The following is a 24,199-nucleotide window of genomic DNA, read 5'->3' on the forward strand; positions in this document are numbered from 1 at the left end:
ACATAAGTAAACAAATTCAGTATGCTATAATATTAAATTGCCGGTTTACTTAATGCTTATTCTTTTGCTAGTTGTAAGAGCTCCTCTGTTTTCTAATAAACATTCATTACAAAGCTACGTTTTAACTGGCGAACATTTCACCATCGTTTTTATTTTGTTTCACGTTTTATGACATTCATAAATAAACGTTATTATCGCAACACAAAGTAATATGAAAGCAAATCCTCCAATGACCACAGTGGCCATCGTGATTCCGCTGATATCATAATGGTCTTCGTTATCTAGGAAGGAAAGTAGTTAGAGTAGGGTGGGGAAAGATGGGACACCGGTTTATTCTATTTTCATGTCACATTTGGTAGTAAACAAAGAACATTCGGAGAATTATAAAACCGTATCCTCGCAACTTGCATAGAACGTTGTTAATTGTTTAAAAACACGATCATCAGGATATTTGGATATTATGTGCTAAAGGGATACCATCTTCTCCCACCCTACTATAAAAACACCCGATCCGTCAACTTTCTTGCGCTTCAAGCGGACTTAAAATTGTCTAGCTTAGCGCTTCAAGCGGTCCTGTAATATTTTAGGCAATTTTAAGTCCGCTTGAAGCGCAAGAAAGTTGACGGATCGGGTGTATAAAAACCAACAACACAGCTATATAAAACAGTGTGGGGTAGAACAGAACGGCATACCATTGTTTCTTTATCTCGTAAACAGTTATAACCAGTCCGCAGAGTCGTGCTAAAGCTCCGGTTACATAATTCAGTAAATATTCTTTGTTTGCCAACAAATTGGACGAGAAATATAATAAAAATCACAACTTACCCCAACATAGTATAGACGAAGACGATTATAAAAGTATACTCACCGAGAAGAACTGTCACAACTGAGGAATTTGGAAACGTGTCGGAAGAACCGAGTCCTACTTCTCCCTCAATGACATAAATCGGTCCGATAAGGATAACACTCGAATCTTCTTCGCTGGAGCGTTTAACAAGCATTCTCTTCTTCCTGGATCCTCCGAGATAAGCAGACGAATTACCGGTTACTGCAGATCTTACATATCCATTTCCTAGTGAACATCGCTGAAATGCATTGATTGTTTATTACCGCAGTATTCAATCGGTTAATCTTTGGTATTTTTAGAAACACTCTCGACAATTCAAACAAATCATAAAGGGCGCTGAGTTAATACGCAACTACAGTTAAGTGTGCATGGGATGCATACGCCCACAATATATGGTAGCAGCATCAAGCCCCGAACCATTAACCTATACGGGCTGAAACAATACTTTTAACAATATACCCGAAGTGTGGCTGGATCAGCTGCGGAAAGTTCTCCATGGATGTAAAAGCTTGTGCATGATTTGAACCGAGGTACTCGGAAAGATAAACAAACAGTATTGCCCATTCCGTTAAAATTGATCGACGTAGAGAGCACGTTCGCACTGCAGCCGTTTGTAACTATTGAGATGTCGTTAGATCCTGCCCTTGCTTGGCACGAAAGGTAAAGCTGTTTGACATACACAACCGTGTTCTATAACAAAAGTTGTATTTTTAAATTGAATTACAGTGTAGCTTGTATATAATGAAGAAGATGGAACGCGGTGCAAAGTAGATCATTTTTCCCATAAAATAATAATAAAATAATATGAATTTAAGCAGGGCGCCAATTAAATATGTGTTAAACAAGGAATACATTTATAACGGCTAAAACGGCATAAAAGGTGCTGCTGCTTTAAAGTTTAAATGCTCGGCAAATCACCACCGAAATGTTGCTGTAGCACATTACAACAGTAAAGCTACAATGTTGATGGTTGTGAAATATGTATTTAATTTTTACCTGAGGTGGTTGCACTGACAAAGTGACGTGTATAATCTCGGCAACCGTGTACAATGCTCCATCATTCACTGTGAAGAGAGGCGGACAAGCGTTCGGGCAAGCACCGCCCACCTTACACAGCTCGACTGTTGCTTGTTGCTGAATGACCCCTGATAACTCATTGCGAATCGGGTCGACCCTGCATGGGTTTAGTTTGTCAAAAGGTTAAACTGATCAAACATATGCCATAGAATTCTACACTTGTCCGATAGAATGTGAATGAACATGACATGTTTATCGTCGCATGCTGGCGGTGCAATGCTGGACAGCCGTTATATAACTTGGGTGTTCTTTTTATACATATTTTTCTATATGAATGGCATTCCATTAGGGAGGAGTGGGCTAAAAACAATGCACATAATTCAACAATTAACATTTGGTAAATGCAGAATACTCACGCCGGTCGCAAGCTTGTCACGATAGAATATTGATCGTTGTAAGTACAGATCCATGTTATTGCTGGAATCGGGATATCGAAAAGAGCTCCTTGTTGGTTGAGCCAAAGCTGGTTGGTGAATACATTGGAATCCATCTCTCTTGTGTAACTGGTCTGACAAGCGGAGAATGGCATTGGGATAGATATTGTATAATATCCATTCACCGGCGCTCTTACTACAGAAAAAATGGTTGTAAGTGTATATAGTATAGAGGGAGGAGACGGGGCACCTTTTAGGGTGGCTCATAATATTTAAATATCCTGATCTGTTAAGCATTTAGCAACGGTATTTGGGTAATAAGTGCGACAAGAAAATAAACTGAAAATGTGTCTCATCTTCCCCCACCCCACAAATACATAAAACATGCTAATTGAAAGTAAACCCGGTGAGTGCACTTCTAACAATTTACATTCCCCACCCTGTGTCAAAAAGTTAAATTTAAAGTAGTATATACAGTCATTTTAGACTGTGCAGCCAACAGAATTAAAGTTGTTTCCGTGGTTTGTTATTTTACATTAACAACCTTCGTTATAAAAAAATGTTTCGTAAGCCTATGTTCTATACCTGCACATGCGGAATTGGGATTGACGACTGCTTGGTTATAACTCGGTCCCATGTATAAGTAACTTCTTGAAAGAGTGGAGTCGTATTCCCTCACAAACCGTTCCGGAATCATAATTGTTATAGTGTTGCTTTCGCAAAGTAGCGTTGGCGGTGCTGCAAACAGAGTAACAAGCATTGCAGCATAATACGCCAAACAAAATTATGCATATTTGAGTAAAGATCAGTACGGTGTGAATATTTAGGCGAAGACTAAAGGGACCATATTTGGACGACCAAGCTTATAAGTACTTACGTATGTTGCATGTTTTGCCAATGTAACCAGCCGCACTCGAGCAAAAGAAACCTTCTGCATGTTTGTTCGAAGCGATACACGAACAGTCTCCCTGGCATGGGTTGGTACTACACACCGAAATAGGAGCGGCAACAGAAAACTGGCTCACGCACATGTTGCCGACACATTTATATTCTGGAGGACACTCGACTCCGAAAAAGCATTTCTCCGCTCGAGAAAGCTTCAACAGCAAGCTATACAAGCACATATGTCAAATTATATTAAACTTTCATAAGTGCCTTCGTAGACAGTTAATATACTTACCACACAAGCAAAACATATCGAAACATTCTTCTACAGCTGTCTCGGTGTATTCGGACGAAACTGTAATACTCTACGTCTTAAAACAATCACAATTTACTGTAGTTTTAACTGAACAGATTTGACAAGGCGAGTCACACATAAGAAAACATCGAATTGATTAAACGAAACGTCACCAGAACGACATTCCAACGCCTTAATTACAAGATCTCATATATACACACTGATTCAGGAAATCTAAGAATACTGCTGCATTTTAAAAATGTTTCACTTGATCATATTGCTACACTAAAACTTCTATTTACTTCCTGCAACATGTATTACCTTAAAAGTCTTTATAAACCTGATAGAAAACTGTAGAACAGCTATAAGTATTGTAACACAAAGATTTACATGAAACGGTGTGTAAAAATCACACTAAGGAATTTGGTTCACGCGCTTTTTGTTGATTGCACCCTTCCGTAATAAAGCTTTGGTTTCGTGGCTGAATGTTAGTTTCAACTCCATTTTAAGTAGCACAGTTCCAGCGTATATAGTTTTTTTTGTTCAGTTATAAAATAGTTTAATCTTCCAAGATGAAATCCGTAATATTTATAAGGTAATTTGTATAGATTTATTTCATTTATGTTCTACATTTTTGAGCTATCCACGTTTGTATTAACACATGCTTAAAAATAGTAGGCTATTTACTTTGATATATCGTATTTGCCGCAGTTTATGCATTCTGTGGATGTCCCTTAATGTCGAAGCCGCGTGTACGACGAGTGTTGAATGTCCGACGAGCTACCAATGCGTCAGTGGGACTTGCATTGCGTCCAGCTTGGTAAACATTAACAACTTAGTTGGAGGATGCACCAGTGATTTCGAGTGCTTGATAACTCAACGCTGTAGCAATGGAGTTTGTGTGGCGTCGAATACCGCAGATTCAAGTTCTGTTTGCAATCCAAACCCTTGTAAAGCAGTATGCCAATGCGTACCTTCATGCCGACACGAAAACGGCTTTTATTGCTTGAGTTCTTTAGTGAATTTGGGCAGACTCTGTACTATCCGTAAGTATGCAAATTAAACATTTATAAATTTGCAACTAACATTGTACTTCTTTTTAGCTTCTCCACAATTGGATTGTCAGAGCAACGCAATTAGAATCGATGTCCCGGAAGAAATGTTACGAGAGTATGGTGTCGGTTTGCCAGACACCCACATTTTTATGGGAAGCTTACCACCAAATCGAATGGATCAAAGAAACGGACCGGCAAACCTGGGCGCATGTGCCGGTAAGTGGTATTAGTAAATACTGTTCTATGGTAGTGTGGGGAATATGGGACATATTTTCATGGGTAGTGTGGGGAATATTAAACGTATTTTCATGCTATTTTCTTATCCTGTTTGGTAATAAGCAAAGAGGTATAAAACTTCCAGTGACCGATGTTCTTTTTTAAAAAAAAACGATCAGAATATTGGAAATTATGTCTTAAGGTGTCCCGTTCCCCCCCCACCCTGTTGTATATGTTTAAATATCTTTGGTTTTATTAGGTGAACTGTTGTTTAGCATTTCTCTTTTTTTAACTTCCCAAAGCCACGATATTTCGTGGCTAATACACTTCTACATTAATAGAACGTGAAAGTACAACAGTTTATACCTTTTATGTCACATGCAAGCAACGACCGCTTCTGGAGGATTTCTTACCATTACGATGCAGCTGCCATTTAATACATGCGGAACACAAATGGCACCAGACTCCGAGAATTCAAACGGTCAGGTGTTCACCAATGAAGTATGGTTAAACACAGACGGCGTTTTATTCGATGTACCCATTCCCGTATTTCGGTGGTCATGCACCTACAACTCGAACTACAAAGTTCTGGCCAGTATACGGCCTACGTAAGTTAAATTTTGTTGAGCTGTAGCCTACCTTTAAATTTACCATGCATTTTTTCTTAGAGTTGGGCCCATAAGGATCGATAAATTGGGGACGGTAGTCCAGCAGGCCAGCGTTGAGCTGTGCAAGGTAGCTTCAGCGTGTCCGGGCTCCTGCCCACCGCTATACAATGTCAATAAGGGTGCCGTGTACACTGTATCGGAAACCATCCATGCTTCCATCAGAGCAGTGCGCAACCAAAACAATATCGCGGTATAAAATGGCAATACTCTATATATTCATGTTATTGTTCCTCTTCCCTCATAATTCATGCTATTTTCTTCAGGCTGGTACTACCGTTTACCTAAAAAATCTATACCTATCCTGCAACCGCGACCCCGGCTCCGTGGATGTGTCTTTGGTCACCAACGGGTGTGTTGAGAGCGTGTTGTCCACTTCAATAAGTCTCAACGGCGTCGGCAGCGTTGTTTGCGTTTCTTTTAGAGTTCCACGAATGTTAAGCTGTCAATCTTTCTACATCCACGGATCTCTTGCTTCCGGCACCACACCGATAGTAAGCATAAACAATCAAAATTGTTTACTCAAAATTATTTACTACTTATCAAGTCACTATCCTCACGATTTAACATTTTGTAAAAAACAGGGCTGCTCGGCCAGATTTAGATCGGCAACGTCGGAATCCGATGCAGAATCCGTACCCGAAGTTGATGCTGTTTCCCAGGATCCAGATGTCGAGTCCGAGCCTGTCAGCAAAAGAAAACGTCGGTTTGCTTCATCATTCCGTTTAATAGACCCGACAAACCAAACCGGCGTTATTCGAGTCGGTCCCATTACTATAATTCGCGGTAACAAGGGTAAAGCTCACTTTGAAGCTTTCCCAGTGGGCTCGGACATTTCAAAAAGGGTCGTTATGTTAAACAAGCAAACCACATTGACAGGTATTTAAATTTCCATATGCGTCCACGAACATAGTTAACTAGTTTACATCTATTTTGCTAGATCCACAACCAGCATCCCCAGCTTTTTCACAACAGGCTGCAGTTCTTGTCACCTCCATCGTCGGAGGTTTTGCTTTGTTAATGTGTTTCATTTCGTTATATGTGTACTTCACCAGAGTACGTACAGTTTCCAAATAAATTAATTTTCTTTTCGTATATGAATGTTATGTGGGAGGGTATAGCCGACGGTCAGACTGTGACCAGAAACTGAAAAATAGGAAACTAAAAAGGCTTTAAATGTGCAGGCACGTGTACGGTCGCCGACGGTAAATCGCAGATTTTCCATTACCGATATCCCTTTGGTGCCAGCTGCATATACTATTGGGCAAATAAACTCTGTAGATCGAACAACAGATCTACAACAATCTTCACGATAAAAAAGTTTCGTGCTGTCACACCCCGGGGCGAAGTTCGACCAAAAACAAAAGGTACCCTACCATCTTCCGGCAAGACTGGAGTCCTCTGTTGTCGGGCTTTGAAGTTGAAGTGCGATATTGGCGCCGATCTAGCACGTCGCAGGCGTAACTATAGCTGTTTCTTGGCACCTTTCTTAGCGCCAGAAAAAATAAAAAATTATAAGTAGTAGAGTTTAATTTCATTTAATAACAGACCTATTGTAACGACAGAATGCTACGTTTACTGAACACAAGACGGTTATACAGGCATGCTAATTTATTTGTTTGGTCAGGGACTACAAAGAACTGCTTTAACAACAGGCATCTAAATAAAAATTTGATTCTACCAAGACAGGTGAAATAATACCACAAAGTAACGTTTCAGATTCGGTGTAGCCTACCAAGAAAGAACATGTGAAATACATTGTTTGGTGCATAATAACGGTATGGCGATTTTATTATTGGTAAAGTTTCCCTTTTGAATTGCTGGACTAAAAGATAGTTTTCAGAAAGTGTACTTTTAACCAATTACTTAGTGTGTGTGTTAACTATATAGAATATTTAAGTACTTGAAGTTTAGAAACTAGTGGATTGGGGAGCAGTGGTGTTCTAACGACAGTAATTGAGTACACGTCCCCTATACTTCTTGGAACACGATGTTTATGAGTCAGGCGCGCGCTCGCTTTTTTTGCCATTTGTGACGTAACAGTAACCCGGATGACGATTTCGTTGCAGCGAAAATCTAGGGAACAGACAAATTAAAATCCTCGCTCCTGATTGGCTAAGCGAAACACAAGCGCTTTTTTTCCACCAACCTCGCGTTTTCAAGGCGCCTGCGTGTCACAGATTTAAGTTGCCAGTTGTTCAGAAACATGGCCTGTTTTTGGTAGATTTTACCGATATAAAGGTTACATGTTAAGTCAACAGGACTGCAGTTTGTCAAGACATTATATTGGTGTATTTTTGTTGGTTTCTTGCCATTAACTATCGGCGTTTTAATCTAACATATCGCGGTTCTACTTTCTACGCAGGTTGTATAAGAAATCCTAGTTTACTGTAATTCCGTTATCGTATTTTCAATCCCACAATTCACAACAATGGCAGACAAGCTAGATTTATCCCTTGACGACATTATCAAGATCAACAAGAAAACAAAAACCGGCGGTGGACGGGGAAGAGGCGGTCGCCGTGGTGGAAGAGGTGGTGGCGGCGCTACTGGCGGAGGTGTTGGTCAGGCCCGCAACAAACGAGGTACAGGAGCATGGTCACCTGGCAAGTCCAGTGAAATCTGTTGCTTCAGAGCAGTAGATAAAGATCGGAGTCCGATTTGATATTTATGGAACTTTTTGAACTTTGGTTTTATTGTGGAGCACTTTTTTGCGACTCAATTGCAAAAAAGTAGCGCGCAGCGGCGTAATGACGCTTGCTGCTGAAATTTAATTCGATGGATTATTTGCAGTAATGTCGCCGGTTCAGTTACCTGGTGTCTCATTGTGTATGCCTTCTTTTATTGGGTAATATCAATGAAACGGCATCTGCAAGAGGCTTTCCAGCAGTTCCTGTCTTCGGTTAATGTGTTCTCAGAGCACCTTGTTACTATATATGTCCCTCACACTACTTTATTGGAGTTTCATTGAGCCTTCAGCACTATAGTAGTACCGAGCTTGCTGAAATGTCGTCTTGGGGCGGTATTTCAGCTGTGTAATTCTCTTCACTTCTACACACACCACATGAAACCAACCAACCTCGTTTTCCTTCATTGGACGATCTATTAGGTGGAGGAAGAGGTCGCGGACGTGGAAACCCCAGGCAATCCTACACAAGAGGAAAAATGCCAGCCGACAGGTGGGAGCATGACATGTACAAGAACGGGAAGCCCGGAAGGGGGCGTGCACGTGGTGCAGGGACCATGGAAACAAGGTATTAATATGTATATATATCTAAAAACTCGCATTTCATATTAAAAAATCACTTTTTTTACCTTAATGATTTATTTATGTATATTTTGTTTTTAACAGATCAACTGGAGGAATTGGAAAACTGCTGGTGACGAATCTTGATTTTGCCGTGTCTGATAGCGATATCACCGAATTGTTCTCGGAATTCGGTGCTCTGCGCAAATCAGCTGTTCATTATGATCGGTCGGGCAGGTCACTAGGGTCGGCAGATGTCCATTTTGAAAGAAGGAGTGATGCAGCAAGGGTATACTTGTGTGGTCAACTGCACAGAGATCTATAACACCTTAACCACAATACTAACTGGTTGTTTGCATTCCAGGCACTGAAGCAATACAATGATGTACCACTTGATGGGCGAGTCATGCAAATTAGATTTGTCGATGGAAATTCTCCTTCTAATGACATGAATGGCCGTATTGGTCAAAGGAAACCAGCACCCAGTGGTGGTGGTGGCGGCGGAAGAGGCCGTGGTGGACAACGTATGTTTACAGTTTAGCAGCCTCGCATTTAACCAATGCTGTTTGATTTAATAAAGTAAAATATACTGTTTTTCAGCTAAAAGAGGAGGTTTCAGAGGCAGAGGCCGCGGGCGTGGTGGTGGACGTGGCCGAGAGCCAAAAAAAGAGGTTTCGGCTGAAGAACTTGACAAACAACTTGATGACTACATTTCTAAGATGGAGGAATGAATGTTTTAACTTGTGCTTCACAATGATAACATTCTAACAGCCACTGGTCGCTGAAATCAGCTTTGTAAAGTGCATTTTCAATAATCGACGAATTTGGATCAAATTCCCATTTTATCCACTTGATTTTTTGTCTCGCTTGAGTTACGATATAATTCGTACTTTTAGCTTTCGTGGAAGAACTAGTTCACTAACCAGCTTGTTGTTCGTTTTATATTTCACTTCGTAAATACATGCTTTTATTTAGAAAACGTGTCCATTTTGGTGTAGTGGGTTATCGGCTGTAGTGTAAATCACTTTCTTTTCGCACGAATAGTTGTAGAACATCCACCACACATACTAATAAGTCATTCCAAAAAGATTTTGTAGTTGGAAATGATGATAGAGCTATTAACAAACTGGCAATAAAAATGAAACAGGAAAATGTTATTGAAGTTACCAGTCTGATTTATTAACGAGCTAGCAATAAAAATCAAACAGAAAAACGTTACGAAGTAGTGTAATAGATTTAAAGCGCGTATCATGGATTGCACCAACATTAAAAAGCATGTATATTATGAAAGCCACCATCAAGCATGTTGCTCAGAGCTATGTGGTAGATCAGTGTAAGTTTTCCTCCTACAAAGTTTAATAAATAGTTCCGTTACTTATTTATTCTTGACAATGAATGCTTTATCCTTGTGTGGTGGTCAGCAAAACTAACACCGGTGTTTTGTTTCATACACCTCATGTTAGCTTATGAGTTACCACATTGTTGGTAATTAATGGAATACAATTTAGACAACTCATTTATGACCACTGAGTTAGAGCAACAGCCGTTAAGTAGTTGCCCATGGACACATAGGCCCATATTGTGACAAGACTTAAAACTATTACCTTTGTGTCAGAGGCAGCCATGCTAACCAACTGTAGTGTGTGGGGCTTACAATACTGTCTTAGACATGCTTCAATAAAAAATACTGAAAGTGCAATTGAATTGGTTGACGAATCATGAATGTAATTTGCGCAACAAATGTAAAACTATGATAATCTCAAAACAAAACGCTTTTAAACAATTGGAAAAGCAGAAAATGTGTTTAACTAAAGATATATATTGGTTAGATTTGTTGCACATGCAAGTTAGAAACGAAAATGCTTTGGGAAAATAGCAGTTTTTTACAGGCAGTTTTGATTTTTTTACCGGTTTTCAAATGTTGCATAAAGGGATGGTACTAGTGTGAAAAAGAGGTGTTTCAGTTTACTTCAACTATCAAGTTTTGAGACTTAAATGACAAAAACATGCTAGTGATGCTACAATACAAACCTGGATTGAGAATGCTTGTTCCAAATTAGAATTATTTCTTTTCTCACCAAACGAATAAGCAGCTGAAAATGTAATTTAAAATTAGGTTTTGAACAGGATTCATATGACCTTATAATAACAGATCGTTTATGTTACGGAAATTAAGACACTACAGATTTCCCAATAGCTTATAGTCATTGCCATACTACAGAAATTACCTTTACAGAAAAATAGCCAAAAATGTTTACATTTTAGTTTATTTTATGCAACCTATAGTTTAGTCGTGGTATGTGCAATTAACAGTCAAACAGAGAATTCATTATTAAGATATTACTTGTTTATACTGTTGCTAGAAAGGCAGAAACAAAATAAAAACATTGCAGCAACGTGTACAGGAAATAAGTTCCCAGCTGTACGTAAGATAGGAAATACATGATAGCTACTGGCAAGTAGATAAGTAAATGATGGTTATAAACCTATTAGACACATTACAATACTGATTTCCTACTAGTGCCGCTTACAACTATAATCCTTCAACATGCAGTGATAAGGATGACAGCAGCATCATGTGTAATAAATAGAACAGAAACATTGAAAACATAATCATACCAGCATAGCTGCAAAGTTTGAAGCAATAAGCATGTAGAATACATTGGTCCATCCTGTTTTTGATATCATGCCAGCTAGATACGGTCCTATGGCAGCACCTGTGGTCAAGTATGCACCAATTAGAATTACCAGTTTAGACCTGCTGTTGTGTGCAGCTAATACCATTACATTTTTTATGGAATGTAGTAGTTTAATTTAGGTAAATAGATATTATTGATAATTTTGTAGTCCTAATACACTCTTATACAAATTGCGCAATGTTTTTTAAACTTGGTAACAAAAGTTACAAAAGTTAAATCTTATTGCTTACTTTTTAATGAATATTTTACAGTACCAATACACTTATGTTTCATGTACCCATTGTTATTTTTAAAACTTTGGTAACAAAAGTTAAATTGCGCAATTTGTACAGGAGTGAATTGGAAATACTAATTGACTTTAAAAGCTGAGCCTTACCTATAGATCCTGTTCCATCTATAATAGCTGTTACAGTTGACAGAGCTTTTGCATTTCCTTTTAAAACTGTACAGAAACAAAAAAAAAGTGAGACAAAACAGTAAAAAAGTGTTCAAATCATGCATACTATCATTTTGGGGGTAACTGTTTAATCAACCATGCGTTTACTGTGATTTTAACCAACGATCAATTATTTGCTAGTAACAGTATTTGTTCTAAGGAATCTACCTATCAAATTTCAATTTGAGCAAATGTAGTTAAAAGAAAAAAAGACAAATATAAGAAATAGGCATGTAGTGTAATACACAGCTAAAAAAGTAAACTACTAGCACTGGATGTTATTGCACAAAAAGGGCCAAATAAAATAATAAGTGTTAGGTACCTTCATGAGTGCCCAATTCAGCAGACACAGCTGTGGTTATTAATGCATATGGTCCATTAACAAATGCACCAGTAACTAGAAGTAAGGTGATGCTGACAGCAGTGCTTACTGATCCGTACACATTGAAGAGATACATCTGAATAACATGTTTGTGTTACAAGGCAAGCAAACATAGTGAGTTTATGCAAATAATACTTTGATACCGTACATGTGATAAGTACATTAGCAATGGAAAAAAGGAGGGGTACAAATGGATGTATGACAATAAACTTTAAGAAAGAATAGCTGGTTACACTTTTACATAATAATACACAATACATTTGAACACTTCAGTTCAGTAGAGATATGGAATTTGTGGTAAACAATCTGTTTGTTTCTGTAAGGGTAAAGTCCTACAGTGTGTCATGACATGGAACCTGAGATTTATGCCAGAGTTGGCCCAATAGCTGATATGGGTCTACTTATCTAACATTTCATGTCCCAAGGCATGTCAGAATATGTCCTTATAAAAAAAATATAAAACAGTCACCATTCAGTTGTCCCAATACGTGATAATGGATCTAGTTTATCTAATATTTCGTGTTCCATGGCATGTCAAAATATTTATGAAAACAGTCACCACTGACACTACACATACCATCAGTGCTCCAATGAGCAACATAGCACTGCATGTTGAGGCACAGGCACCAGTGTAATCTGATAAAAGGCCAGCAACAATCCCTCCAAATATTCCTCCAATATCAAACAATGTACTCATAAGTCCTGACATTGTTGGTGAAAGTGTGCCTTGTGGAAAAGGGATAAGAATGAGGGAATGTATGGATGAGCTATGAGAGTTAAACAGAGTAACTTTCTTTGTCAGCTCAAAGTAAAAATACAACCAATTTAGGGGAGAAGGAAACTATAGCGCTCTTGTTAGGTTTTAATTTCAATTTTGAGAGTTAGTCAAGTGTCACTGCGTTACAACAATAAACTGTAGGTTCCGTAATTGTAAAGTTAAATAAGTTATATAAAAATCCACCTTTTGTCAATAATACTTACTTGTGTTTTTTATATAAAATGGAAGCCAGTACAAGAATGTATAGCTGACAAGTTTGGCAAACAAAAGACAGAATGAAAATTCAACCACTCCCTGTAATTCAATAAGTAAAGTTAGCCACATATGATATAGTTCATGTACATGGTAAAAAAATTAGGTGCTAGAAAATAAAGAAATCCATTAATAAATAGGCTTACTGGTATTTTCAAAGCACCAAAGAAACCAATTGGTTTCTGTTCTGATTCCAATTCCTTTTCTTCATTTTCATCAGTTGAATTGTAACTGATTGGTTCAGCACTGTTTATCAGATCATTCTCTGTGATCAGATTTTCATTGTCCTGTGGTTGAAATCACGTTACAATTTACTTGCATTACTAGTATTACTACCGTCACTGTTTATAAACTGTCATCGGGCTGCATAACTTAGTATAGGGTAGTACTATAATTACTTCTTATCAAGTTTACATGACATTATTATTCAGATAGTGCTTACAAGACAGATTTAAAAGTTAAGGTACACAACTGCTAAATGACAATTTCCATACCAATTAGCGAACATTATTAAAGATGGTGAAGTTAACGCAATGGTCTATAAGAATTACCTCATAAAACAATACAAAAGACAGTACACCACGAACATCTGCTTACTTAAGCAAAATTATATGTAACTTCCTGTTTGTTCTTACAACCAGTTTCTATTAGAGCTATGGTGCTATCTGGTACATACCTCACACTTGGGAAGGCACTGATATTTTATATCTTCCTTATCTCCAGGTACAAAGTTCATATCATCTGGATCTGTGAACAGAGAATGTTTGATATATATATGTAAATATATCTCACACTCAATTTTAATAAAAATTAAAGTGTATACAAATCAGCCAAAGAACATTTGTGTAAATTACTGCGACACTGCCAACTGGTATTTTATGTAAGTGTTAAAAATATTTTTGCATATACACTATACAAATTAATATGAACAGAAAAACATATAACATGCAATACATAGATGTCAGACAGTATTGCATTATAGGAATGAATATGTTATCTTACGATCAATAAGAGTAAAGAAGCAGATGACTCCCATTGTTCCAATGATTATTCCTGGGACAATAAATGACAATCCCCACGAGTAACCCACAAATACAGAAGCTAACACTGATCCCAATATATTTCCAAATGAGGTATGAGAGTTCCATATACCCATGATGAGGCCTCTCCTGAGAGATTTGGTAGGATTTATTGGTTGATTACAGTAATGAAGTTTAGCATGCAACCAAAATAAATCAAAAATCGAATCAAGTAGTCTATATAAAAACTAAAAGATCTTTACTGATTGATATTAACTGTAAAAATGTACCTCAACTTTTAAAAGACTACAATTAAATGCAGAATACCAATAAACAATAAAATATGGATCAGACTAGTGGTATATTTTGTTTGTACAAACACCTGATGGTGCAACAAAGTTTGGAAGAGTGTTTGTTAATCAATACAGCATACCTTTGTTTGCCAAACCAGTTACCTACACAAGTTACAACTCCTGGCCAACCACTTGTTTGTGCAAGTCCATTAAGTACCTGTGGCAAAGTCAATATATGTTGAATAGTATGAACAGTATTTAGAATTGTCATGTCAAGGTAAGAAACCCATACTAACCTGAGCCATTAAGTAGAATGCGAGAGAATGAATGCCTAAGAAATATCCCATACCAAACATAGAGGTAAAAATTCCGCACAGTATCATACCACATGATAGAAAGTAACGAATTGAAACACGTTCGGCTATCATTCCACTGTTGGAGTAAAAGTATATTACTGGATATTCTGCATATATATATATGTATATAAAACTTTTTATTTCGACCTTAAATTATATCACTTGTAGTCTTTTAAAAGTATTTAAGAGGGAATTTTGCTTATGAATATATTAAATATATATCCATTTTAAATTATACGTAGTCATTATTATACCTGAAAAACATTCCGATCGCATAAGGTACTAAGAAAGCAGAATCCAAGTCGCCAAACAATCCCTGGTAATTGGACTTATCTGAAATCGTGTAAAACAAATGGTAATAGTTGGTGCAAAATAAAACTTTACCAGTTTCCCTGTTTAAAAAAATACAAAACAACTTACATTTGAAACAAATCCAGGACTATTGGTTTAATTTTAAATTTCTAAAAATTTGGTTGGAAAACATGTGGCCACATTTGGTTAATGACCCATTTTGCACCATCCAATCACAATATATAACCCCCTCCAATTTTTTACAATAAAAAAATCATAAAAAATGTTACTATGGGCTTGACTTTTGTATCAAATGCACATTAATCAATTATTTTTTAAGTCATATAAAACTTACCAAAAGGTGGAAAGTCACACCATGTACCATTCTTAGTATGATTCTTAGGAGGTGTGGCTCCAGGCCACCAATGAGTGGAGTTGAATGGGATTTTGCTACAATTTTGATGTAATTCGGCCTACAAAGATAAAAAAATATGGTGTAACTTGGCATTTTTTTTATTGTGTTTTTTTATGTAATTTGGCTTAACCAAAAAACTCTGGAACACAACTAACTATTTAATTTTACAACTGGCATGTAAATTTGTAAAAGTTTTACAATAAAGCTATTATACAGGCCTATATCGTTACATTGTAGTAAATACTTTTGCTATATGTCCAAATTTATGTATGCAGTATGACCATTTTAAATTGAATTCACTTAAATATAGAAACTCACCTTAACAACACTGATTGGTTTACGACTCAAATGATACGACATGTAGCAAAAGAATGTGAGAATAAGCATGAAATATTGGTACCTTTAATACAAGACATATAGAAATTTATGGTTAGCCATGTTTGTAGTATATATATATATATAATTTTTTTTAATATTTGTATACATACACGGGTTTTCCGCCAAGGTAAGTAAAAAAAAAGAGTATTTTTGCATTAAAATGGGTTAACACTAGCAAAAAAAGCATTTCAAAATTACCTGACATGACGATGTGGCGTGTGATTACAACATACACTTGAATCAACAACACGAATAAGAAGGGGTACCTTTGCCATGTTTTGCTATTAACGGTTAAATAAAACACTATTTTAAAATGAAAGTTTAAAGTGCTACATCAACAAAACTTTCTTGTCAAACTGCACTGTTGTTAATTTTCGTTCACCAGTCGAGCGTAACGTTTCCATAGAAATAAAACTAAAGCACCGGTAAATAGAAACGTAATAAAATTTCATTCTTTTTAGCGAAGTCCCGTTTTTTGGGTAAATTGTCAACACGTAAACGTCGTAAAGCGTACTGTGTTAAACTTCAGACGGTGATAAGAAATGTTGCAATATTAGGGTAAAAGAAGCCGAAATCGCTAAGCGAGGTGTCTCACATAATGCTCTAAGGAAGTTGCGTGATTATAGTCCGTATATAAACATGTTTTGATGTTTATATACTCGGGGCTGGATGTTTCTGCTATTTCCGTTCTTTGTACAAAACTTTTTTGTTTTTGTTCGAATTTGTATGCGCGTATACGAGTATGTTTATTAACATTCACGTATATATGTAACTTACGTGGGCAATGTATTGCCGCGATTTCGGCAAGGATATTGAGCAGAAAGCAAACGCGCATTTATAATAATAATAACTCCCACAACAAGTCAATTTGTCCGTTTAACCTTTTCAAGGTTATGCGCAGTATCGTTTTTTTCGTATGTTAGATAAGCGTAGCGTACTACGTTTCTTAACAATATCGAATATTGCACCATCAGCGGTTTTAAAATAAGGAAACGGGTTTGTAGGCATTGCTCCTGCGCTACAGCGTACCGGCTGTAGTACAAAAGAGATAGCGGAAGGCGTTAAAAAAAGAAACACTACGGTGTAGCAGCCGCTAAGAGCATAGAAGAAACAAGGCAGAGCACTAGCGATTGCCGCAATATGTTTTGACTACGAACAAACATGGTAAGGCAAAGGGTAATTCGACGTATATTAGAACAGGAGTGGCAATTAAAACGCTTAAAATTTTTAAAATTTAAAGGTTATTGGTAAAATATATTTAATATACAATAGTAAATCATTTTTCATTAATGATAAATTAGTACCCCGACTGTGGTTTAAAACCAAAGACTTTACGTCAATCTACCCTTTGCATTTCCAGTTCTCGCGGCACTACGTCATTCATGAATGAGCTGGTTACAGCCAATAGGATTGTCCTACTCTGCTCGAATGAGAAGTTTAGGCCAATAAGAGAGCTTTTACTATTTCATTGAAAGGCAGCTCGCTCTCATTCATCGCATAGTTGTGTAAGATTTTCAAGAACTCGAAAGGGCTTGCCAGTCGGATTGAGCACGATCAGTAATAGGAACAGAGTAGTTTGCAGGCCAGTTTACGCACTGTATTGCAGCATTATAAATATTGTATGTAGTTTGTAATCAGTCATTTCATACTGTGTCAGTCAACTTTTCAATTTGTTGACAGTTAAATATTTTCTCAGTTCTCAGTTAAAAAGAGTTTTAAATTTTCGACTACAAATTTTACGTGTAAACTAAACACTAGCATTTTGCTTGGTAGGGAAAACAACATTATTCGGTTGACTTATTTATTTGCACTGGAATAAATAAGTAATATAAACACGTGTAAATAGAATAGCATATCTTATAATGACATAGTTTAAACTATAATTGATAGTATTGTTAAAACACTATAGATTTTTTCATTGCATTTACAAATGACATATTTCAAGAATCATATTACTGTAGAATTTGGAATAGTAATGATTTTTTATTTCTGCTAGAAAAAAATCAAGTCAAATTTCATGATCAATTTAACGGAAAGCTGAAATAATTTAGTATATTTGTCAATTATCTTAATTTTGATTGTTATTGTTTAAGTGCAGTGATTGTTAATGTGTTTTGTTCCTTTTTCTTGCCTGATATTCATAGTTATTATATGTGTTTATTGAACAATAAAAGTTATAGGACAAGTTATTTTAATCTATTGTAATTTTTGTAAAGTGAACTAATGGATTAAAAGTAGCATTTATATTAATATATATATATATATTTAATTTTATTCTGAGGTTCTTAATGTTAACAGTAACAAAACATTTAAATTCAATTGTCAGTGTGATTGTGAGAAAAATGATGGAATTTAGAAATATATAGGTTAGAGCTTATGTCGTTTAAACTTTTCTAGTAAATATGTGGTAATAGTTTATTTACTAATTTTATGGAATTTTCTATATTCAGTTTTTGAACATTTTTTTATTACCCATAGTAGGCCATTAATACAGTTTGTCCTATATGGATTGATTTTGTTCTGCATTGCTAGTTTTGTAAGTTGAGTTGGTTCCATAGTGCAATAACAGCCCCTTCCTCCTCCATCCCCTTCCTTTCTTTGCAAAGTATTTGTCCCAGCATTTCACTGAATCAATGCAATCAATGACTTGCACATTGCAGCTTGCTGTATTGCGGGGCGGCAATAGAAACGTTTACAACAAACTTAACGTTTGTGCCAATTTGCAACTCAATTCCCTGTTGGCTATGAGCCAGCAAGTCTGCGCAGGTCTTTCGCCCTGATTAACAGGAAATAGAGCGGGGAAGATTAAACAAATAAGTTGCGATTCTTACGGTAAACAACAATAGTTTTTGTAACTCATCACAGGTGATTATCCAGAGGGTATTATCACTCCGAAAATGTCGCACAGAACTGTAGTCGCGTCATGGCTGGGAGGCCAGACACCGTTTCGCCGACTACTACGTGTCCGGGCATGCTCATGCTTGCGCACTGCGTACTCTTTGTGCCTCCACGGTCACGTGAGCGCATATCCGCAATCGTTTTACTGCAGTTATTGCAACCAGTTTGTTTGCAGTCGTTCTTTCGACGCTGCGAACCCACTGCGGTTTTACAAGTGAATGACTCATTCAATTACGTGCTACTAATTATGCAAACACTCCAATCGTTACATACGTATAGCAACAATGTCTGTCCTTTTAAATTAAACAGTGTGAATATATCATTTGTATCGATTCATACAAACATCTTTAACAACAATTTTGTTTTTTCCACCACGTTTGTTTTTACCGCTCACGTTGAAGTTTTGTTATCTTTTACAAAATCAGCATTTGGGAAGAAATTGATCTCCGTACCGAGGAAAAACAAGTCCTGTTGCCACAGTGGATTGCGTCAACAATGCCCCTTAGGCCCGCCACATTCCATCGTCGCACATGACTTTAACCGCGTTCTCTCCTGGGCGCATATTGACTTGCTGTATTGGCTCTCCGAAAATTGGCTGACGTCAACGTGAATGGAGCGAGGTCGCCGGGCGAACAAAGCCAGTCAGCACTACAAGGGATCTGAGTGCTTTTACCAAGAGTTTAGCTTTAATTTTCACCATTTTGGCACGATTCAGCAACGCTTGGTTAAACAGGTTTGTTTGGCAAACACGTACGTAGTTTTTACCATCCGGTCCAGCAATTTCATTCATGCGCCGTTAATTGCGCATTATCTTGGATTAAGCATTTAATCGCCTTTGAGCGTATTAACTCTATGCTCTTAAAATAACATATGATGTAACGGCCAACACTTGTCAGTGCTTAATAATTTGCATGGACAGCATTTACTAGATCACATACATTATCATAGTTCATTTGTGACAACTCTATTTACACTGTCTTTGTGCAAATTTGAAGTTCTGCGTTGGCGTTAGGCGTAGCCGGGACCTTATATCACACGCGTGTTCAATTAAACTGCTCCACAGCGATATATTGCGTAGTACACATAGTTCAAAGATCATAGTGGGAAAGATCTCATGTTTGCTGTGCGGTCCCGTCCGCTATGATCAGCAGTTTTCCGAGCTGTGTAGCTAAGCAATTGCCTCCTTTTACCCTATATTGTGGTTCGTGACGTAGACACACATTGACGTCACGTGAGTACGATATGTATTTGTACCAGTAACGCAATTCTCCCATTTAGTGTTATGTTTAACATTTGCTTTATTGCCTATGTCGGTCATTCTGTTATAACAGTCGCGTTTCGATTTACGTAGAACGAAAGCCAAAGCTTCAGTAGATCAACAGTCAATATTTGATTCCTCGTAACTCGCGAACCCAATCACTGCATTGCGCGAGTAACAGCCTGTTGCTCATTTCAGTCGTCATACTGTACCCTTCATTGTTCGTTTTCCTTAGTTAGACAGTCAATGCGCCGGCGTCAGCACAGTAAACATGGCTGTCAGCAGCAGTATCGGCGCTTGCTATCGGCTTTGCACCACAGCCTTCTAGGAAACGCCGAACAATTCGACGTTGGACCATAAGTAATCGCTCATCGCATGGCCTAATACTACTACCCGCCCTTTTAACGAACTGCAGCATTATATTCCTGGTCTAGCGTTTTTATTTCGACTTGAGCAGTAGATTATGTATTTAAAACTTAAAGACATTTGTAACACTTTAGAAACGTTCTGTAATTTAATGGTATGAATGTTTTTCGTTTTGTGCACTATCGAAAGATTTTACACAAGGCAGCACATGACTTCAGCGCTGTGTAATTTTCTGCTTCAGGCTGAATAGTAAATTGTAGTGAAATTAGAAAGAATGCAGATATTGTGTGCCACTCGACCTTGTCCTGTCTTTGTCGCTAATGTAGTGTCTGGCCGTTTCAGCCAGACAGAGTGCTGCTAGTTGAACGACCGCCAAAGAAAGCAAACATATCGGCAACCATGCTGCTAAACCTACCCCGCCCAATTTTACGCGCGATTGGAGAATGGTTACGCCAATAAGCGGTGATAGATGCTCACAGTTTCCCTTTCAAACCGCTGCTGTTCATTGTTCCTTTTTTAAATCCCTTTAACTATAGACCTTGCTGGGAGCATTTAAAAGGACGACCAGGAATACCTTCACTCCGACGCCATCGATTAACAAGGTCATGAGTGCTACTCTTTCCGTCGCCGCAGTACCAGCGAAGTATTGATTTCCGCGCAGGGGATTGCCCGTTCGAGCTTCGTGCTGTTTACGCGGAGACATCACGTTGCCTAGAAGACGTGTAGCTTATTTTCAGTAGCTGCAGTGTTAAGTTTGCACGGTCATTTTGAGTTTTAAAAATACATCGTACTAAAACCGATGTCCACTGCTGAATATTTAATACCCACCTGCCACATCCTAATGTAAATAATCGCCCCTACGATAATGGTACATTTGTTTATAAACGTGGCGATCCCAGAATGTATTATTTATGACATTTCGTATAAAAGTCCTTTTTTAACCACTGTTTCACGCAGTCGGCCTCTTTTTGCTTTAAAGTTAACACCAAGCCACGAGTCCGGGGCCAACGTAACTGCTTTAGCCGTTAGGCCTAGGGTAATTGAAATGAAAACCGACTCTGAAATTTGCAACCCCGCACAGACGTTCGCTTAGCCTACATTCGATTACGCCACCAAGTTCGACCTCTATTGACCTAGCCAGCCTCACGTGATGCCGCTCTCTTGTTCCCCATTTGTGGCCCACGTAATATCCGCTGCGACATTTGTATCGCACGTTTACAATGCGGAGCTCGCGCCACTTGCTGATGCAGCAGTATGTCGCTACCACCATTTAACGACCGCTTCGGGAAAGTTCCTGCATTTTACATAACTCAGTTCGGTTCCTCTTGTTTCTAATCATTTTCAACCGTACACGCCTCAACAGGTCCATTCCCTTCCCACAAATCAGCCCGTTGGGATGTTGCAATTAAATCTGCCCACCATTCGTTCCAAATCCATACGTATGCTTGGAACAGCCAGCCGCATCACGTGATCACCTCGTGTATGTTTCGTGTTCCCCAGTGGCCGGCAGGCTGAACACAACGCCATTGACGTCATGCCTCGTTTTCCACAATCTCCAATGCAAATAAACCGTTCTTGACTCAACTGCTAGTACCGCTGTCACGGGCTTAAGCTCTTAAGGTACTCTTGTTTATTGTGTCGTCGGGCCCGGGACTGCCATTTAAAAACTGTTTCTCGTGACTTGAATTGGTATTGTTCTCTTTTGTATCATGGTATTTTCGTTATGTTCCTTACAACTCACAAAACCTTGTTTTTTAATTTGAGTACCAGTATAGCGTAGCTAGTAGCTACTTCGCTTTAAGAAACGCGTGATAAAAAAATCAGTTTGCTTTATTTATGTTGCCGGTGAACTCATTTCCACTGTTTGCTGTAAATACGTTCATTACCCGACCTCAATGATTCAGCATTATCGGATCCGTAAGTCAATAATAATTAAAACGCAGAAGGAGCACCGCTCGCAACATCGCTATTGGAACCGTTTACAATTTACACACTTTAGTTTTACGGCCATTGGCCTTGACAGTTCTGTACGCCTCGCTGCACTCAGCCGTACGCGGCGACACGTAGCGGAGGCCATTGACGCTCTAGTAATTTTGCTCTTCGCGACTTCGCCAAACTTGCACCATTGCCGGTCGACGTGACGCCCCATTGACCCCGCGTGTTCTAGATACAGTTTGCAGAGTTTGCAGAAACATGAGTTTCCGCACACCCCGGCCTCGGCTACCATAGCTCACAGCAAACAACGTAATGTCATACGCACCTAAGGAGAAATTGCATCTTCCTCCACACCTACTTGCAGTCTCCATAACTGATTCTTTGTCTTCTTGTTATTCACTCATTGTTTTGGTATTCACAATGCAAGGACGCTTACAATGTGCATATACGGGTACATTTTGTTTAATCGATTGACTGCTTTCTGCTGGTGTTAGTTTTACAAAGTTTTTGACAACACACAAATATTGAAGTTATACTTTCAATTTAATTAAAGTGGGCTGTATAAGATGTACCAAATTTGCACCAATTTCACAGTCATTCCTTCGTTTCTAATTATACATATGACGTCACCGTTTATCACGAGCGTGGTGTGGCCTTTATTTCTTTGACTTGTTTGCGCGGCCCGTTGCCAACTGGTTGTTCTAGCCACCGGGTTGTCTGTGTAGTACACACACGACGCCGAAACGCGACGGGTTGTCAGTAGTAAACAACCCAATCCACCACACGACATTCTTTAGCAAGGCAATGACTCTCAATATCGGAATGTGTATTTAAAATCTCGCCAGCATATTCCCAAAAGAGTTGAAAAGTTTCGCGATATTTTCGCATTTGTATGACTCGATTTGCGCCACACAAAAGGCTTGTAGAATTTTTCATAGAACTCTTACCGCAACTTTTTATATTCATCAATCAGTTTGAACTCTTATACAAAATATCAATTCATTGAATAAACACCGCTCGTTTCCTGTGTTGTATCGTGTCTTAATCTGAACTTTAGCAACTTTGTTTTTCTAGCTGTGAAACGTGGACCATAATTTTCGCCGCGGGTAACTTCTATAAATAACTTGGTATCCTCGGTACTTCGCTTTGCAAGCAAATGTCATACGTTCCAATTGCTTGTAATTGAACAACCTATTACCCAGCAAACCCTTGTCCAATTAAATTCTATCTGTAGTCGATTGTTCACCCAATTTTGTGTCAAGTCAATATATTCGTGTTGAGTTAAAGAGCCTTGGATATAAACTAAACTTTACAGTTAAAGTCCCCAACATTTACTTAAACCTCGTAACGCAATGGGAAATTCGCCGCTTATCTGTGTAAGTAAATGTAGGTGACAGTTCGTTGTATGGATATTGGATAAACACGAATCGATGCCGGATATCTAATTGATTATCCGTTGCGCAACAATTAAAAGGATCGCGTAGTTTCATAGAATTTGTTCCTGTTTTCATTACTTCCATTACAAACACGCAGAGTATCTGTTCCAGGTGATTTATTTCGCGACCGTATCACATTCCTTGCCTTTCCCAGTTGGACAATTGCCTCGAAGTCCTCTCGGGATGTTAGCCAGTCGCCTTTATTCTTAACAGCCATTTGATACTGTTTCTCGGCCGCTGTGAAAATGTAGACGATGACTTAACAATCATTCGCTGGACGGCCAGTGTACACTGTCTTTAGTGATTTTGTTTACATTCATTCGAACCCGGCTTCCTTTACGTTGCA

The 24,199-nt window shown here is 38.2% G+C and overlaps 4 protein-coding genes and 1 long non-coding RNA gene across 7 annotated transcripts; 2 read left to right on the forward strand and 3 right to left on the reverse strand.

Annotated features, from left to right (window-relative positions):
• Positions 1-119: 119 nt before the first annotated feature.
• Positions 120-3,797, reverse strand: LOC149736566 (uncharacterized). Its single transcript, XM_089876145.1, has 8 exons — positions 3,479-3,797; positions 3,176-3,408; positions 2,884-3,036; positions 2,281-2,494; positions 1,844-2,021; positions 1,307-1,537; positions 869-1,085; positions 120-281 (listed from the first exon to the last, which is right to left on the reverse strand). Exons 1-8 carry the CDS (start codon positions 3,502-3,504, stop codon positions 160-162), a joined length of 1,374 nt encoding a protein of 457 aa, XP_089732271.1. The 5' UTR covers positions 3,505-3,797; the 3' UTR covers positions 120-159.
• Positions 3,798-3,925: 128 nt separating this feature from the next.
• LOC149736567 (uncharacterized) lies at positions 3,926-6,509 on the forward strand. The gene is made up of 8 exons (XM_089876137.1): positions 3,926-4,073; positions 4,190-4,524; positions 4,582-4,749; positions 5,135-5,357; positions 5,418-5,607; positions 5,681-5,908; positions 5,999-6,293; positions 6,355-6,509. The coding sequence occupies exons 1-8, from the start codon at positions 4,051-4,053 to the stop codon at positions 6,489-6,491; spliced, it is 1,599 nt and encodes a 532-aa protein (XP_089732263.1). The 5' UTR covers positions 3,926-4,050; the 3' UTR covers positions 6,492-6,509.
• Positions 6,510-7,749: 1,240 nt separating this feature from the next.
• On the forward strand, positions 7,750-9,640 carry LOC149736568 (THO complex subunit 4-B-like). The gene is made up of 5 exons (XM_089876165.1): positions 7,750-7,999; positions 8,524-8,668; positions 8,767-8,950; positions 9,026-9,185; positions 9,262-9,640. Exons 1-5 carry the CDS (start codon positions 7,846-7,848, stop codon positions 9,390-9,392), a joined length of 774 nt encoding a protein of 257 aa, XP_089732291.1. The 5' UTR covers positions 7,750-7,845; the 3' UTR covers positions 9,393-9,640.
• LOC149736569 (glucose-6-phosphate exchanger SLC37A2-like) lies at positions 9,436-16,345 on the reverse strand. Of its 3 annotated transcripts, XM_089876136.1 has the most exons (17): positions 16,159-16,344; positions 15,901-15,982; positions 15,523-15,640; positions 15,131-15,209; positions 14,817-14,952; positions 14,661-14,737; positions 14,211-14,377; positions 13,885-13,955; positions 13,355-13,495; positions 13,160-13,250; positions 12,756-12,904; positions 12,119-12,254; positions 11,737-11,802; positions 11,281-11,378; positions 10,693-10,754; positions 10,570-10,600; positions 9,814-10,007 (listed from the first exon to the last, which is right to left on the reverse strand). In XM_089876136.1, the coding sequence occupies exons 1-16, from the start codon at positions 16,233-16,235 to the stop codon at positions 10,576-10,578; spliced, it is 1,575 nt and encodes a 524-aa protein (XP_089732262.1). In that variant the 5' UTR covers positions 16,236-16,344; the 3' UTR covers positions 9,814-10,007; positions 10,570-10,575. The 3 variants fall into 3 exon arrangements, with proteins under 3 accessions (XP_089732260.1, XP_089732262.1, XP_089732261.1); XM_089876134.1 differs by lacking the exons at positions 9,814-10,007; positions 10,570-10,600 and adding an exon at positions 9,436-9,787 and having other exon boundaries at positions 16,159-16,345; XM_089876135.1 differs by lacking the exon at positions 10,570-10,600 and having other exon boundaries at positions 16,159-16,343.
• A 1,399-nt stretch (positions 16,346-17,744) lies between these two features.
• On the reverse strand, positions 17,745-23,569 carry LOC149736570 (uncharacterized). Its single transcript, XR_016384872.1, has 2 exons — positions 20,831-23,569; positions 17,745-20,661 (listed from the first exon to the last, which is right to left on the reverse strand). It is a non-coding gene; the product is annotated as an uncharacterized LOC149736570 (long non-coding RNA).
• Positions 23,570-24,199: the final 630 nt, after the last annotated feature.

This window comes from Ciona robusta, chromosome 4 (assembly GCF_009617815.1).
Source record: "Ciona robusta chromosome 4, ASM961781v2".
Classification (NCBI taxonomy): Eukaryota; Metazoa; Chordata; class Ascidiacea; order Phlebobranchia; family Cionidae; genus Ciona; species Ciona robusta.